This window comes from Eulemur rufifrons, chromosome 6 (assembly GCF_041146395.1).
Source record: "Eulemur rufifrons isolate Redbay chromosome 6, OSU_ERuf_1, whole genome shotgun sequence".
NCBI classification, from domain to species: Eukaryota; Metazoa; Chordata; class Mammalia; order Primates; family Lemuridae; genus Eulemur; species Eulemur rufifrons.
Genome location: NC_090988.1, coordinates 36794189 through 36811134, shown reverse-complemented (window position 1 = coordinate 36811134; position 16946 = coordinate 36794189). Strand labels below are relative to the sequence as shown.

The window sequence follows — 16946 nt, the reverse complement described above, 5'->3', positions numbered from 1 at the left end:
TGTGGCCAATGGAATAGATGGCTGAGGTAGAACGCAGAACATATAACTGAGACCAAAAAAATCAAGGCATTCAAAGCCCAGAACATTAGGAAGTTAATCTACTTAGGCGTTGAAGCACTGAGAACACTGACAAAATTAAAGGTAGGTAGGTAGGTAGGTAAAAAGTCTGAGGGAAAGGGGAAGGCAGTTTAGCCAGACAGCATAAGCTTCAAGGGAGCAGGCTGTTTGTAGGCAGGAAGGGAAGTGGTGGTGGGTAACAAGGAGAACAGTGATCCCCTCCTCTGCCCAAAAACCAGGGGTGAGAAAACTGCATGAGACACAGGAACCTCAGGGCCCAGCTGGGTTTCACCGAAGGTCAGAAAGTGGAGACAACATTCAGAGAAGAGAAAGACAACACTGAGGACTATGCCAAATACAGAAAGACGTCTAGAGTTTACAGGGAAGGGTGGGGGTGAGGGTAGGGGTGGAAGGTGGAGACAGAGTTCATTTAAGGAAAGAAGAACAGGATGAGATAAGAATTCACAGAAAATGGATGACTGAAGAGATGTGTTTCTGGTGCTGACTGAGACATAATGGATCTGTCTTTAGTCTGAATGTAGGAGAAACCTTTTTCTGGAGACTTGATCCCTAACATTGCAGTGATTAAAACAACTGTTACAAGCTTTCTTTTAAAGAAGTATATTTCACTTCCTGCTCTATCAATTGCAAAATCAGACATAATACCCAGATCTCACTTTCCATATCTCTAAAATATAAATACCCATAATGCTTTTCTACTTGCCAGAGATTATGAAAGCTGGACAAAGGCTATAAACTAGAGGTTACTGTATTGGAAAGTGAAGCTTTGACCTTTCAAAGACTTTCAAGATATCAAAATGCAGTTTTTCTAATTATTCTATAATTCTAACATTCAGGATTCTGTATCTGAGTCTAAAAGAAAAAAAAAAAGAACAACAAATAGATAGGAAAGGAAAAATATTTTTCACCCAAACTGCTATTAAAAACAAGTTTTAACAGCTCTTGGTCCTTATTATATACGGAAATATTTTTACCAAAACTTTTCATTTTTTACACTCACCAATAAGGAATAATCAGATTTGCCCCACTTTTTCTGAAGTTATCTACAAAATTTTATTTTCTAATTGTTTAAACAATCACTTATTGACATAAATAATAAAGTAAAACCACCTTACCTAAACCATATAGTGCAATTTTTGTGCTTCCTTTTTGAAGCAAAACTGGACTAATGTCTATCTTCTCCACAGACATTGAACGTCCAAAGTGATTTACAAATCCAGCACAACTTAAAATATCCAGGGCACAGAGTGCATCTGCCTATGCAAAACAATTTCAAAGAATATTAATGTGTACATAAAAATAAGTGATCTGTATGGATATCACCAGTTAAAAGCATACTTCATGTTCTAGTTACAAAAACTAGATGAGGATAATGTCTTCTCAAAACAAAATTACCAAAGTAAAAGTATTTGCTACCTTTTCTCTATTTAAAATCAGCAACTGGAATCACATGCTAAATATAAAGTTAACATCCCATCAAAGCCTATCATGATGTTTTGGCCACTAAAAAATAAACATCAGCCATGAAATAAATGCTTTGTAATATTAAGCAGACCTCTTAAAACCCAGGGAAAGAAGACTATAAATAATTAGTGATTCATAATATTAATAACCAGATAAAACAAAAAGATACTTTGAGTTTAGGATCTCTAATTTTACTGCCACATCAAATAGACAATAAAATAATCTAATTTAAAGATGTTAGCGAAACAATCATTTCCTATAAGTGAGATTTTATAAGACAGATAAAAAAGCAATAGTAAACCTTAATAAAGCACTTTACAAATATTAGGTATTTATTCCTACTCCTGGCTACTTATTGTTAACCTTAGCACTCATGAAGTAAAAACATAGCTCATACACCAATTCTTATTCCAGATTTAAAAAAAAAAAAATCTAAAAAGCAGTATAAAAGCTTATACGAATGATTAAAAAGTCAGTTTGACTTTTTGATTTAATTTGACAATAAATTTCTGGGAAAAGGGGGAGGAATACTTTTCACAGACTAAACTAAATATTTCTAAAATTTGAACAAACTATAAGAAAACAATAATTACCCCCGTGGGATCATCATGATTGCCATGAATACTAAACACTGGAATTGAAATGTTGAGATTGCCATCTTGGTAGTTCACCCATGGAAACCTTAAAAAAATAAAAATTAAAGTTTCTATAAGGGACAAAAACTGTTTTCCCTAAGATTCTCCTCCATAATATTAATGCAATCATAGGCAAACTGCATGCTCTAAATTGGCAAACAACCACTAGTTCAGAGCTTTAAAAAAGAAAAAAAAAAAAAAACATAGTCAACAATACATTTCAACTAAAGTTTGAAAATATCTTGACATACTACATTTTAAAGAAAACCCAACAACAATAAATGGTGCTTGTGAATTGTATGAAAGAGTGGTACATGTGATTAATGAAAACCTTTGTGTAAGGTTTTTATTTGTAGTGCAGGGAGAGGAGAAAACCCGTGTACTTTAGAATCCAAAAGACCTAGATTAAAACACCCAGCTCTATCACTTACTACTCTACTTGCGCAACTTAAAGTCTCCTGCCAGCTCCTGCTCCCAGCTCCTCTTCTCAGAGCCAAAGAATGTTAGCAATTTCTAGCACATCTTTCAAAAAGATCTTATACCTATATAAGTTTATGTGTTTGTGTGTCTTATATGGAAAGTATTATACACAAGTAATCATTCACTCGAGCACATAAATATACTTACTTACTAAAACCGAAGTTGACTGACTGATCACTGATAATTTCAAACTGGACAGGACGATCACCCATACAGTATTTTCTTAATAGCTCAAGGCAGGTATGTAATGTTTTCCTTGAAGGCTTATTTTCATGAAAAAGATCACCACCTAACAAAATAAAATCCACCTAATCAACAGAAAATGGTGTTAAAATTAGTAGGTTTTACAGGTAAAATTTTTGTAAACTATAAATGAAAGAGGTAGAAAAAAAATCTCATAAAAGACACTACTAAGTAAGATGATTTAAAATTTTACATTTTATTTATCCAAAGGGCCTTCCAATCTGGCGATTAATCGCACTCCAATTTATGTTACCAAGCCATCTTCAAAAATGCCATCTTCAAATTAGTACCTGACTCAGGCCACCCAAGGTGATCATATTTCTTTTTTTGTTATTCAAATCAAACATAAATTTAGCACTTTAATAGAAAGTATAGGAAAGAGATACCAAATTCAATTCCAATTACTTACTCAATTCATTCAATAATTATTCATAGAGTTCCTACAGGTACTGGTAGGTAAAGAAATAACAATCTACAAAATACATGATGTCCCTGTCTCATTATGTACTGACGAGGTGCAAGTCCCTGTACTGGGCCCTGAGGATACAATGATGAATAAAATATGATCCCTATCCTAAATACGTTCACACTCTAAAGGAAGAGACAAACTGTTATGCACCTAAATGTAAGTCAGTCTCTGACATAAACTGGAACGGGTATATAAACAGCCAGCAACAAAAATGACATTACAGTGAATTCCAACTCAGGGGAGCACAATTCATCTAAGGATAGAGTCCAGGAGGGATGTGCTAACATGGGGCATATGAGTTGTACTATGAAAGATAAAAGAGATTTTGAGGAACGGTGAAGGAGGGAAATTACAGGAGAAAAAAGTCTAACACATGCTTTCAAGAAGTACACAATCTACCTAAAGAAACTTAAGTTCTTAATTATACAAAGGAACACTGAAATACAGATCACTGTGGCTATAGTATTAATAGCTAGGGGAACTTTAATAAAAACGTGGAATTTAAGATAGGACTTCAAGAACAAACATGATTTAAGAAAGAAAATGATCATAATCAAAGGCATGGAATCAATAAAACAAACAAAAAATATATTGGGGGAATGAGGAGTTGTTGCTTAATAGGTTATCACTTTTAAAAGACGAAAAGAGTTCCGGAGATTGGTTGCACAGCAATATGAATGTACGTAACACTACCGAACTGCACATTTAAAAATGGTTAAGATGGTAAATTTTATGTTATATATATTTTGCCACTATTAAACCATTTAAAAAAATATTATTAAAAACTGGCTTTTAGCAATTTCAGGGAACATTGAGAAGAACTCAACTCGCTTCTGCGGTATTCCTGCCAAAAGTGCAAAACTTGAATCTAATCATGAGGAAATACCTGATATATACAGTTTGAGGAACATTCTACAAAATAACTGGCCTGTGTACTCTTCAAAACATCAGGGTCATGAAAGACAAAGGCAGATTCAGGAAATGTGCCAGATTAAAGGAGATGAAAGAGACATGACAACTAAATGCAACATGTAATACTGGATTAGAACCTGGACATTACCAACTTGCCCCCAAATTGCTATATCAGACAATACTGGAACAACTGGCAACATCTTAAGATTCTATAATAATATTGAATCAATACGAATTTCCTAGTTTTGATATGTGTACTGTGGTTATACATGCAAATTACTTCCAAATGGTTTAGGAAAAAACAATTGTGTGTGTGTAAAGAAAGAGAAGATAAAGCAAATGTGATAAAATGTCAGAAAATCTGGGTGAAGGGTAAGGAATTCTTTGTGCTACTCTTTCAACTTTTCTCTAAGACTGATATTATTTCAAATTAAAAGTTTTCAAAAAGAGTCCAAGGAACTAGGCAACAGAAATAAGGCTGGTTAGAGGGCACTGGGCCAATATAACAGAGGACTTAAAAGTCAGGAAGAATTTAGAATTCAATAATAAGAAACACAAAATGCGAATAAAGGGAAAGAATGAAAGTAGTATGCATAAGTCCTAGCATGCGACTGTTAGGGGTGGAGCAGTTAAGATTAAGGGATGCAGGAGAGGGAAACAGAGAAAACAGAAGGGGAGGAAAGGACAAAGTAGAGGAAAGCTTACACTCACAGAAAAAAAATGTTTTAGGGCCTAAGAATTAAAAAATAAAAAGTACATGCAGGATTCTCTGGCAGGAAACAGACCCCCTTTGGCCGTAAGTTTCTTGCCCTCAGGGAAGAAGAATCCATCTTAAAAGGAGACAATACTAGCCATTCCCTCCATTCAATTAAAAAATGTAAAAGAGTACCTACTGCTCTCTAGATCCTTTCTAGGTACTAGGATATAACACGATTTTTCACTCTGGTGGTGATTTTTTACTTCTAGCGAAGAAGACAGATAATAAACAAATAAACAATTCAATGAATTATTTCAGATGTTGCCATGAGAAAAAAAATAAAGCAGAGTAACGTGAAAAAGAGTACCTGGAGGTATCAAGGAAGACCTCTCCAAAAAGGTAAAACTTGAACTGAGAAGTCAACCCTGCTAAGATCAAGGTGCTCCAAGCAGAGAGAATCAAACTTGCAAAGTCCCCAAAGTAGAACAAGCCAGCGTGGATGCAGACTGTAACCCAGATCAAGTTGAACCTTGTAGCCTGCATTTTATTCTAGAGTCAATGGAAGGCCATTGGAAAATTTTAAGCAGCACAGTGACAAGATCTGATTTATTATTTTAAAAGTTCACTTTGGCTGATACACTAAATAGATGTAGGGGAAAAGAATGGAAGTCGAAAGACCAATGGGGAGCTACTGCAGTCCAAGCAAAATATGATAAAAGTTTTGGACTAAGGTTATTGGCAAGATGGAGAGTAGTAGAGAGGTTCCGTATATATTTAAGAAGAAGAAGTAAAGGCCTTGCAGATAAACTGCAGAAAAGTCAAGCTTGGAAATGTTAATTTGCAAGTCACCAGCATTTATGTTTATTCTCCAACTCTCCCCTGGGCTCTAGACTGACATTTCAACTGCCTGCTAGAACTGCCCTGAATGTCCTATTTGGAATCTCTAACTCTAAATTTATCTAAATAGGAATTCATCACCTTCCCACATAAAGTACCTCTTCCTTATTTATTTCTATTATTGGTACCGCCACTCACTCAGACTCAACACACTTCAGAGTCAACGTCACCCCCTTTTCCCTCATCCCCACCTCCTACAACCAAGGTACACAAATCCTATCTTTGTAATATCTCCTGCATTCACTTCCTTTCCCACCCCTAATGCCAGCACTTTTAAAAAACGTCAAACTGATGTCTAATTCATGTCATAATACCCTGCTGCCAAAAGACTTTTTATCAAATTGGGTACAAACTCCTCAATCTGGCATTTGAAGCCCTCCTTAATGCATCTTGAACCCTTATTTCTAATCTTTCAGTATGCTTGCTAACACATGGCCTGCTGGTAAGCCAAACCGATCTGCCAGTCCTCCAACATACCTCATGTTGTCTCACTTCTGTGCTCTCACTCCTGCTTCAAATGGATGTACACTCTCTATGCTCATCACCTGTCATAAGTCTACCCCTCCTCAAAAGCCCACGTTAAATGCCACCTCCTTAAGTTCACCTTGCTATCCTCATTTAAATGTGGTCTCTTCCACCTCTACACTCTCAGGATATGCTGTTTATAATTTTTTTATGGCTCTTACCACACACCTTGCATCTGAGGATTGTGGATATTTGTCTTATCCACAAACATACTGGTTTGCATGTATGTTCTCTGAAAGCAGAAACTTAGGACAGTCATCTTTATATTTCAAATAGAAACTGCCACAGGATCCTGCACTCTCTAAACACTCCATAGACATTTATAAATTTTAACAGACATTTGTAATTTTAATATTTACAAAAGTAGCTCCTGATTGAATTAAGGACACAAAGCATACGAAGTCTGCTTCAGGCTTTCAGTACATTGATATTCAAGTAGGCAATGTGTGCACCTGAGCTTATAACACAAATCTCTGACTTCAGAAAGAAAAAGAACCTGTTGACTAAGGATATACAGTAGAAATTGCACAAATATAAACCAAACTCACTTCATTTTCCTGGGCAAGTCTTAAAATTTCATCGAGTGTTACAAATGTATCATTTCCTCTGACTGCATCTTTCTCCATAAAGCCAAGATGAATATCCGTTGCAATTAAGATTTTAAATGTATTTTCATCATCACTGTATTAAAGAAGAAACATTTCAATATAATTCCCTGAAAGGATATTCAAACAAATTGAGACCTAAACTTATAAAATAAATAATAGCAGTTACAAGTAAAGTCATTTTGCTAGTCTTAGACTTTGTCTGAAAATTTGAAATATTCAACAATTAACATCACATTGTTTTCCTAACCACTAATTCAATATAAAACAAATGTATGTGAATTTTATAAAGTTCTCTAACTGCTTTAAAAATTTATAACCTTGTTATGTCCAGTTTTATACCCTCACATGTAACGTGGGCCCAAAAGTTTGCTTGTTTTCCCCTTTTGTTTCACAGCAAAAACATAAGAGGTTTTGACCTGTATATCTAAAATTGCTATTTACCTAATTTTGTACTTTTCCAGGAAAATCAGAATTAATTTAAAAAGCCTTCTTCTAAGTTTGTAAGTAGATTTTATACCAATATGCTAGTAACTTACATTCAGGTCCCTGAAGATACTTCCTTGACATTACTGTGTATAGAAAGTTAGTTTTTCATTAATGAATTTGCCAGGTAACAAAACAGAATTGTTTCAATCTAAATTAAATGTGCTAGTATTCAAAGGTATTTTCATGTGAAGCAACAATGTAATAGTTATTGATATTCTTTTAAACTTAGTATAACTTTTAATTCTTTAAAATATTTGTATATCTGAGCTCATCTCAACTCCCACAAGTAAAGAGGCAGGCATTATTATCCCTGAAAAATGAGAAGTCTAAACACAGAGAAATTAACTGATTTATCACACAACTAGTGGCAGAAACAAGGCTAAAACCCACAATGAAAATTCTGGCTATTTTCTCTAAACCACAATAAACTTTTAAAAATATATTGTATATATCTGCAAAATTCAAATTTTAATACACAAAAGATATTTCCAGAAAAGATCTCGCTTCAAAAACTTCAAAAATGATATGCACACAGTTCTAATTGCTATATACAAGCAGGTAGGTCAGAGTATTTTTGAGATCACCTGACTACATGCTTCCACAGCAATTTATAATGTGCTTTCACATGAATTCTCTCACTTAAACCTCAAAATTAATTTGAGAAAGGCATTATTATTCCAATTATACAAATGGAGAAACTGAGATAAGGCTCAGAGAAGTTTTTTCCACATAACATTCACAATTCGTTTATTTCGATTTTACTCAAATTCATTTACAGTTTATTCAATACTAGAGCAACGTATTCTAAAAATCTGCTTAAAGAGAACTACACTAAGATTTCATCATGAAAATTCAAGTTATAGCTTTGATAATTAAAGATAAAGCCTAAGAACAAAACTTACATTACTATAGCACTATACCAAATTACTGCAAGACTCCAGTCTATAGCTGAATAGTATCTTTTACTCAATAACACATGGTATGGATTTTTAAACATTGCAAATATCTTTTTTGATGACTCACATTCCTTTTCATAGGCAAGTTCTTTATTTACTGCTAATTTTTTAAACTGCTAATTTATTTTAAAAGTTTTCTTTTATGGTGATCATAGTTGCTGGGCTTTAGAAACCCAAAGTAACAAAGGATTCTAGAAGTCACATACTTACAGTGCATCTGCAGGACTCATTTTTACAGGCAGTCCAGATCCTCTGGGACCAGGTTCCTCTCCAAGAACCCCTGGGTCCTGTGTTCAAATATGTCAGAATGTACACTCGATTCCAAATTCTAAAAACAAAATTACACCATAAAACACAAATTTTTAAAAAGGGTGCATGTATTTAACCAACATAATAGAAAAACCGCACACAGTACAGATGTCTTACATAAGTAGTTGGCAATTTCGGAAGTCTTATTTTCATCTACACTATACTTTCATTGTTTTAATGTGCTAAGAATAGAAAATAACCCACCTCCGGTGCCATTCTAGTTCCACCATTATGATTAAACTTATCTTCTTTTTTCTCTTTCCACACTCTTATGGAAAATTAATGTATGTTAAATAAATGGGCAAAAAGTGTCACATATAGTTCTGGTTTAGCACACAAACAACTCCATATGTGCAGAAATGTTTAAGTTGCATGCATGGTTTACTCTGGAGCATGGAGGCAATTCTGTATTTCCCGCTCAGACACAAGATTTTTTCAAAGGACTAGGGTTGTTTTTGAAGAGAAGGTAGTATAAATAAACAAAAAGCTAGTGTTTAAAGCGAGTGTAAATAAACAAACACGTGGTCTGCGGAAAAACATCTTTAGGCTCGAGCAGGACAACTGAAAATAGCCAAGAGACTTGGAGAGGAAGGGCTGCCACCGCGTAACAACCGCTTCCACGTCCTGAGTTCCAGATTCTGTCGGGCTAAGCAGCCTCCCCAGGCCCTCAACACGGGACTCTGAAGTCAGAACGAGGAGCCCTCTAGAAACCCTCCCCAGCTGACTCGGCCCACTCTTCCTAGAGAGGCCAATTCACTCTGGCCTCGAGCCCGGGAACCTGCAACAATAGGAGACGGACATGATTCCTAAATTACCCCACACCTGGACTCTTCAAAGCCCCACCGTCGGGACCCAAGGCTGTCTTCTATCCGGCAAGAAAAGGCGGAATTCTTGAGAAGAAAACCAAACAGACCTGCCGAAACTTGCCTCTAAGAGCCCGCTGGGCCATAAAGCTGAATTAGGCGGGATCTGTTTCTCTCGCGATACTTGCTGGATGACGTACACGCTTCGAGCCTAGTTTGGCTTTCATTGGCTGCCGAATGCAATGAGGGGCAGGGAAAGTGGCAGCGAGGCCCCGCCTCCGCACAGGAGCCAATCCTAAGCAGCCGACAGGACGAACCCGGAAGCGAGATCCGCGGCGGCGATTTTCTCTGCTTTAAGGTGGGTAGCTCCAGCCAAGTCCCGGACCTTGCTTCCTGGTAAACTCGCGCCATCTGAGATCTCTTGGGCTCGTACGGGTGGGGGATCTGTCGCCCAGCCGAGCCCTGCAGCTCAGACCGCGTCTTGGGTCTCAGGGGTAGGCCGAAAGCTGCTTCTCCGCTCTTGGCTGTGGGAAGGCCGCAGGCGGAACTCCTGGGCCTGTGAGTGACCAGCGGGTGCCAGAGGGCCAGAACTGGCAGCCCTCTCCCTTACTCTCACTCTCGAGACCCTCTGGTTCACGGGCCTTTATTCTCTGCTTCCCCTTATTGTCGCCCCTGTGTCCTCGAGCACATCTGGATTGCTTTGTGCTGAGAACGGTAAAATGTAGGGCAGTGAAAAATAATGTGGAACTTTTGAATTAGATTATCTGGCCTTTCAGTTCCATTGAAGAGCCTTTGATCTAGGGCAAATTGTTTTAATAGATGTGAACCTCAGGACCTTCACTTGTAAAAGGGGGTTTGTAGCTCCGCCTGTCACTGAGTTGTTTTTGAGGAGTTGACATATAGTTAGGATCTCTTTCAAAATGGAATGTGCCCTTTAAGTTAGGAAACATACCCTATCATTTCCTGTGGAATATCAGGAATATCATTACGTAAGAACCTTGATCAATGTTTTTTTAAATTCTGAATCAGGTAGTTACACCTGGGTTTGACTTTTTGAATTAAATATACCAAGAAAATTTTATATATAATTTATTGTATCTGGATCTATAAATTCAGAATTTATATAAAGAAAGGGGAGTTTTTACAAAAAGGAGAAAGTCATGTTGGGGGAGGGGAGTAAGATCTGGCCTATAATGTTACTATATTTGATATAATTACACATGAAATTTACATTATTTATTGGCATCCATTAAGTGTTTAGTGAACTGATGCATGATCACTTTTGTGTTGCAAGGTTCAGGAACTAGTTTGAGAATAAAGGAAAAAGTGGTAACTCTAAGAGGACTAATAAAACACAAAGCAATTCTGATGAAGTCTCCCAGTAGACTGAAAAGCTAAATGGGTTTCAGAAATCCTTTAGCACAACCCTTACATTTTATAATGAAGTAACAGGCCCAGTGAAGTTACTGGTCGTGATTGATAGATTTAAACTTGGGTTTAGTCCTTCTGCCCTTTGTAATAAAATGTCATACGACATTATGATTGTATGCTAATAAACTTATAAAATTAGGTAGAAAGAATCAGTATCTTAGGGATATGCTTAATTCTGGAACTTCTCAGAATCCATTCCAGGCAAAATCAAGTGAGGGGACTTTAATTTAATGCTACAAATATTTCTTAATGCTTGCTATATACAAGCAGGACATAAATGTAAGTTAAAGGTGGTCCCTATCCCTAAGTTTATAATTTTTTAAGGGGCTAAAATAAGAACAAAGTTAACAGTGAAATAAGACAAAATGTAGCACCAAAAACAGGTAGAAAGCAGAGATCTAATTGGAAGGATCAAGAAAGAATGAAAGAGATAACATCTGAGTAGAGCCTTGAAAGACTGGTAAGATTTCAACAAATAGTTGGGAGAGTGACAAGTGGTATTTTTAAATTATCTATTAGTTATTGTCATTTTCTTTAATTGATGAAGGCTTATATGCTGTGTAACTCTTTAAGCTAATACTGGTTTATAAATTAATATGGAAGGCTAGTGGAATAAATATCACTTCCTCCAGGAAGCCTTCTTTGATTCCTTAGGATTAGATGAATTTTGACCCTCCTGTATACTCATGGTATCAGGACATGATCCCATCCTAGATGGGATCCCTTACTGTGTTGTCTTTGCCAGTCACTTCCACTAGACAGCGAGCTTCTCGAGGTCAACACGTGGATCTGGTTCATTATTGAATCCTAGTACCCAGAGACTGGCACATACCAGACATTTTATTCATATTTGTTGAATAAAGGAGTGAATTGACAGCCAAATTCAGTTCAAAACAAGGAGCCAACTAAGAAATAGTTGTCTATCAATGAACAGGACTACTTTTTAAAGCAGTGAATTTTCCTAGGCCTGAAATTATAAGAGTAGAAATAGATCATTATTACAGATGTTTTCATAAAGATATCTGCATTGATGAGAGATCGGGACAGATGTCCTCTCTTTTGGGGCCTAGTCTCTTTTTTTTTTTTTTGAGACAGAGACTCACTCTGTTGCCTGGGCTAGAGTGCCATGGTGTCAGCCTAGCTCACAGCAACCTCAAACTCCTGGACTCAAGCAATCCCTCTGCCTCGGTCTCCCGAGTAGCTGGGACTACAGGCATGTGCCATCATGCCCGGCTAATTTTTTTCTATATATTTTTAGTTATCCAGCTAATTTCTTTCTATTTTTCTTTCCTTTTTTTTTTTTTTTTGAGACAGAGTCTCACTTTGTTGCCCAGGCTAGAGTGAGTGCCGTGGCGTCAGCCTAGCTCACAGCAACCTCAAACTCCTGAGCTCAAGGGATCCTCCTGTCTCAGCCTCCCGAGTAGCTGGGACTACAGGCATGCACCACCATGCCCGGCTGATTTTTTCTATATATATTTTTAGCTGTCCATATAATTTCTTTCTATTTTTAGTAGAGATGGGGTCTCGCTCTTGCTCAGGCTGGTCTCGAACTCCTGAGCTCAAATGATCCGCCCACCTCGGCCTCCCAGAGTGCTAGGATTACAGGCGTGAGCCACCGCGCCCGGCCTATTTTTCTTTTTAGTAGAGACAGGGTCTTGCTCTTGCTCAGGCTTGTCTCGAACTCCTGACCTCGAGTGATCCATCTGCCTCGGCCTCCCAGAGTGCTAGGATTACAGGCGTGAGCCACGCGCCGGGCCAAGTTTATCTTTAAGAATCCCTGATTCTTTGAAGTGTTTTTTTAGGAGCTAGAAGTTTTTGTTTTATGCTGAATAATATCTGTGTGTCTAGTTTATAAAAATCTTAAATGTACTTGCCTTTATTATATTAAACTTTAAAAATTTCAAGCATTTGTCATTCTTAGGGTAATATCTAAATCAATAGATTTGAAACAATAGTTATAAATAATAAAACAGTTATGATAATATGGTTGACTTAGAAGAAAACAAAAAGAGGAGTTAGACCATTAAAGGTTAATAGATTACTGAAATCTGTCAGCTCCAGTATATATGCAATGGGTATCATGAGAAAACACCAAAGAGTTTAGATGGGGGTTTGTTTGTGTATGTTTGCAAGACTGTTATCTATGCTGTTGATGAAGCCTCAGTTACTGTTTTGCTAATAATTTTTTGTGTTTATGATTTCAGATCTTGATGAACAAAATAAGATAGACATAATTCATCTCTAGAAAGATTATTCATACCCTGGAATTTGAAATGCTTTTTATTTAGAATAAGAGTAAGAATGGAAAAAGAAAAAGTAAATGATGATGGAAAACGAGACTCAGAGAATTGTTTGGAGTTTTCTGAACAGTTTAACCAACTTGAATTGTTGGAGACACATGGACACCTTATTCCCACTGGTACTCAAAGTCTCTGGGTAGGCAATTCTGATGAAGATGAGGAACAAGATGAAAATAATGAAGAATGGTATCAATTGCAAGAAAAAAAAATGGAAAAAGATCCAGGCAAATTGCTTCTTTGGGCTGCTGAAAAAAATCGGGTAAAAAAAAAAAAACAAAAACCAGAGGGAACCATAACAGTAGGAAAAGCACTGGGTCGGAGCCATCAGACCTGTCCCTGAATCTCTACTTGGTTTGTAACTTTGGGCAAACCCTACTGCGGTTGAACCTCTATTTTCTCATATATAAGAATGGCCATGATAATACCTATCTTTTTTATACAGGATTGTGAGGATCAAATGAGGAAATATTACATGAAAGTACATATTAAGCTACAAAGTGTCATATTAGGTACTGTTTGGAGGTTTAAGAGTAATTAACTCTACAAAGATTGCAAGCAGTCATCTCTATTTTGAAATCATTTGTATTAAGTCCTTGGGATCATCCTAGAGATATGTATTATTTAGGAAAGAGAAGATGGGAATTAACACTTACTGAATGCCAACTATACTAGGTGCCTTACTACATTTAATCCTCACACATCCCACAAGAAAGGTAATATTCTTCTCTTTTACAGAGTAAGAAATTGAGATTGAGGAATATTAATTTGCTTAGGATCATCCAAGTAGAATTAACATCAAAGCCTGTTCTTTATGCTCAGCCAATTCCACCTCGTTTTACTCAGTTTCCCCATGTCTGTGTTAGTAAACTAATAACTAAAAGGGTCTTGCATTTTAGATCGCTTTTTAACCCAAGAGCATGCTGCAGCCCACAGAGATCCATAGAACAAACTGAAAATCATGACGCGAGGGCAAGTTTCTAAGGTTGTATTTAGAAGGATTGAACTCTTGAATCCCTAGATTTCCTTGTCACTACTTTATTCTTCTGCTAAAAGTTTTATTTTTAAAGGTTTTATACACTATGCATATTGGTGTGATAATCCTACTATAAGAAAAATCAGTTACTTTTTTTTCACAGATGAAATTATAAAATACCAAATACAGTTACAACCTATATTCATCTAGGACTATAGCTTTTGTACAATAAACCTGAATTGGACCAAGAGTAAATGTATGGTTTAATATTCAGAGAATCTCATTCTTAGAAGCCACAGAGTACGGTTAACACTAATTTGTTCATTTGTACATCAGTTGTCCTCTCTTTCCAAAAAAGAAATCTTGAATTATTTTCATTTTAAAATCATTTGCTAACAAGTTTTTATTTAACTTAGTTAAATCTAACACCACAAGACAGTTTTCTTTTTTGTTTTGTTTTGAGTTTTTGAAAAATTTCTTTTTTTTTCTTCTCAGCTTACTACAGTGCGGAGATTACTTTCTGAAAAGGCTACTGATGTGAACACTAGGGATGAAGATGAGTATACCCCTCTTCATCGAGCAGCCTACAGTGGACACTTAGATATTGTCCGTGAGCTGATTGCACAAGGAGCAGATGTTCACGCAGTGACTGTGGATGGCTGGACCCCCCTGCACAGTGCTTGTAAGTGGAATAACGCCAGAGTGGCTTCTTTCTTACTTCAGCATGACGCAGACATCAATGCCCAAACAAAAGGCCTCTTGACCCCCTTGCATCTTGCCGCTGGGAACAGAGACAGCAAAGATACCCTAGAACTCCTCCTGATGAACCGTTACATCAAACCAGGTCTGAAAAACAACTTGGAAGAAACTGCATTTGATATTGCCAGGAAGACCAGTATCTATCACTACCTCTTTGAAATTGTGGAAGGCTGTACAAATTCTTCACCTCCGTCTTAATGGTTTTAGTAATTTTCTTAAGTTTCTAAGTATCAGTGCCTCTTGTGTGAGATGTAAAATATTCCCATAATGCAAAGTTGACATCAAATGTCTTACTTTGGAAACTCAGTGGCACTAATTATAATGCTCTTCCAAGTGATTCGCCTGACCTTGATGTCAAAATGTATTTGAAAGTTGTTGAGATATATCTTTAATGATTTCTGTGAAGTTTGTGATTTTTATCAGAAATAATTTTAACCTGCCTATTTAGAAACATGAAAAGGGTTGTACAGAAACTAATGATATTTTTGGTGCTGATCCAAGAGAAATGTATTTTTAAATATCCCACATCCCAGATGTTTGTTGAATATTTAATATATTGATGTATATTTTTATAAGGTGAGATAACTCAGAATTTAACTTTAAGGTCTTAAATATTCTGGTGTGGTTCAGCTGTGTTCTCTATATTACCATAGCCAGTCGTTTTCATTTTAAACCAGAAGAACTAACATATTAGTGACTTGAATCTCAATAAGTTAAAGAAGAAAACATCAAAAAACCTAGATCTTTGTCCTTTATAACATAGACCATTTTCAGGAAGCATTTAGCTAGGTGTTTAATCCATGAATGTTGTATACTGCCTCCCCTACCACAACTCACACGACCCTGTGGACAGTCCTACCTCACCCTATTCAGCCTACGTGATGCTCATTCTAATGGTGAATCAGTATGATCTTTTAGATATGCACACAACTGTACCTTGGTCCAAGAGATCATAATGTATCTGCTATCCAACTGGCTTTACCTGCCTAAACCTGCTGGTTTGGGTATTGCTCATATAGACTCAAGTTGACAGGAAATAGTGATTTTCCAAGATCTTCATTTTATACAAACTATACAAAGGCAAAGTGACAAGGGCAAAGGAATTCTAAGACTGAAGGGATGATTATTATAATGGGGCTAAAATCACAAAGTGGCTCAGGCTTTAAAAAAAAAAAATTGTGGATAGTGACAAAAAGCATAAATATAAATATTCAAGAAAAATAAAGTGTAAGTTTTGAACAACAAAAACATGAATTATCTTTTTTTACCTGTTTACCTCTATCTTGGATCCAGAACATAATTATTCATCCAGCATGCATATATTTATTTAATATCTACTCTCTCAATCTCTCCAGCAGCAATTTCCCATTGACCATCTAGCGCCCTGTGACTAATCCCAAAGAGTTTTCTCTCAACTTCTCAACACCAGAGCTAACACCCTAAGGGAAGGGAACTAAAACAATTGCCCTTTTCTTCAGTTATATATTTTAAATGTCCACCAAGGCTTATCTCTTTTAAGCTGGCCCATGTGACTCAATCACCCTAGACTAAGTAATAATGTTATTTAATCAAATATATGTAGTTAGAACAAATTAGATCATCTCAAAAAAGTTAAAGATAAGATATGAACTGAATCTTTGCAACAAATGGGATCCCAAGAGTTCAGAGAGCTTCATTTATTTTGTAGTGTATGGCTAGGGAGATACCTTGGTTTCACAGTATTAGTATCTCTAACGGGTTGTGGTAGAAAGTGAGAGGTTGCTTTCTGTGTAATCTGGCCTAAGTTAGTGATACTAACAGGTGCAACTGACTGACAGTGGTAGACTAGGACCCCATCTGTCCAAGTAGCCAGCTGAGCAAGGCTGCCTAGTCTTAAAGTCACAGAGCCCATGGCTTCTTTCTCACTTGAGATTGGGTTGTA

General features: G+C 36.6%; 2 protein-coding genes across 2 annotated transcripts in view; one reads left to right on the top strand and one right to left on the bottom strand.

Moving 5' to 3' along the window:
• MRE11 (MRE11 homolog, double strand break repair nuclease) overlaps nt 1-9608 on the bottom strand; it is a 62220-nt gene extending 52612 nt beyond the window's left edge. Inside the window, exons 1-6 of the mRNA XM_069469055.1 lie at nt 9582-9608; nt 8661-8778; nt 6949-7081; nt 2805-2965; nt 2136-2223; nt 1194-1335 (exon numbers count right to left, since the gene is read on the bottom strand). Coding sequence (XP_069325156.1) covers nt 1194-1335; nt 2136-2223; nt 2805-2965; nt 6949-7081; nt 8661-8680 — 544 coding nt within the window. The 5' untranslated portion in view covers nt 8681-8778; nt 9582-9608. The remainder of the gene's footprint in view (nt 1-1193; nt 1336-2135; nt 2224-2804; nt 2966-6948; nt 7082-8660; nt 8779-9581) is intronic.
• A 264-nt stretch (nt 9609-9872) lies between these two features.
• ANKRD49 (ankyrin repeat domain 49) lies at nt 9873-16269 on the top strand. The gene is made up of 3 exons (XM_069469054.1): nt 9873-9920; nt 13198-13552; nt 14762-16269. The coding sequence occupies exons 2-3, from the start codon at nt 13295-13297 to the stop codon at nt 15221-15223; spliced, it is 720 nt and encodes a 239-aa protein (XP_069325155.1). The 5' UTR covers nt 9873-9920; nt 13198-13294; the 3' UTR covers nt 15224-16269.
• The last annotated feature ends 677 nt before the right edge of the window (nt 16270-16946 follow it).

Excerpts from the sequence above, each read along its gene's own strand:
- ANKRD49 (XM_069469054.1), top strand. The coding sequence starts at position 13,295 with ATGGAAAAAGAAAAAGTAAATGATGATGGAAAACGAGACTCAGAGAAT. Across the intron at positions 13,553-14,761 it reads GGGCTGCTGAAAAAAATCGG|CTTACTACAGTGCGGAGATT; the intron begins GTAAAAAAAAAA and ends TTTTCTTCTCAG.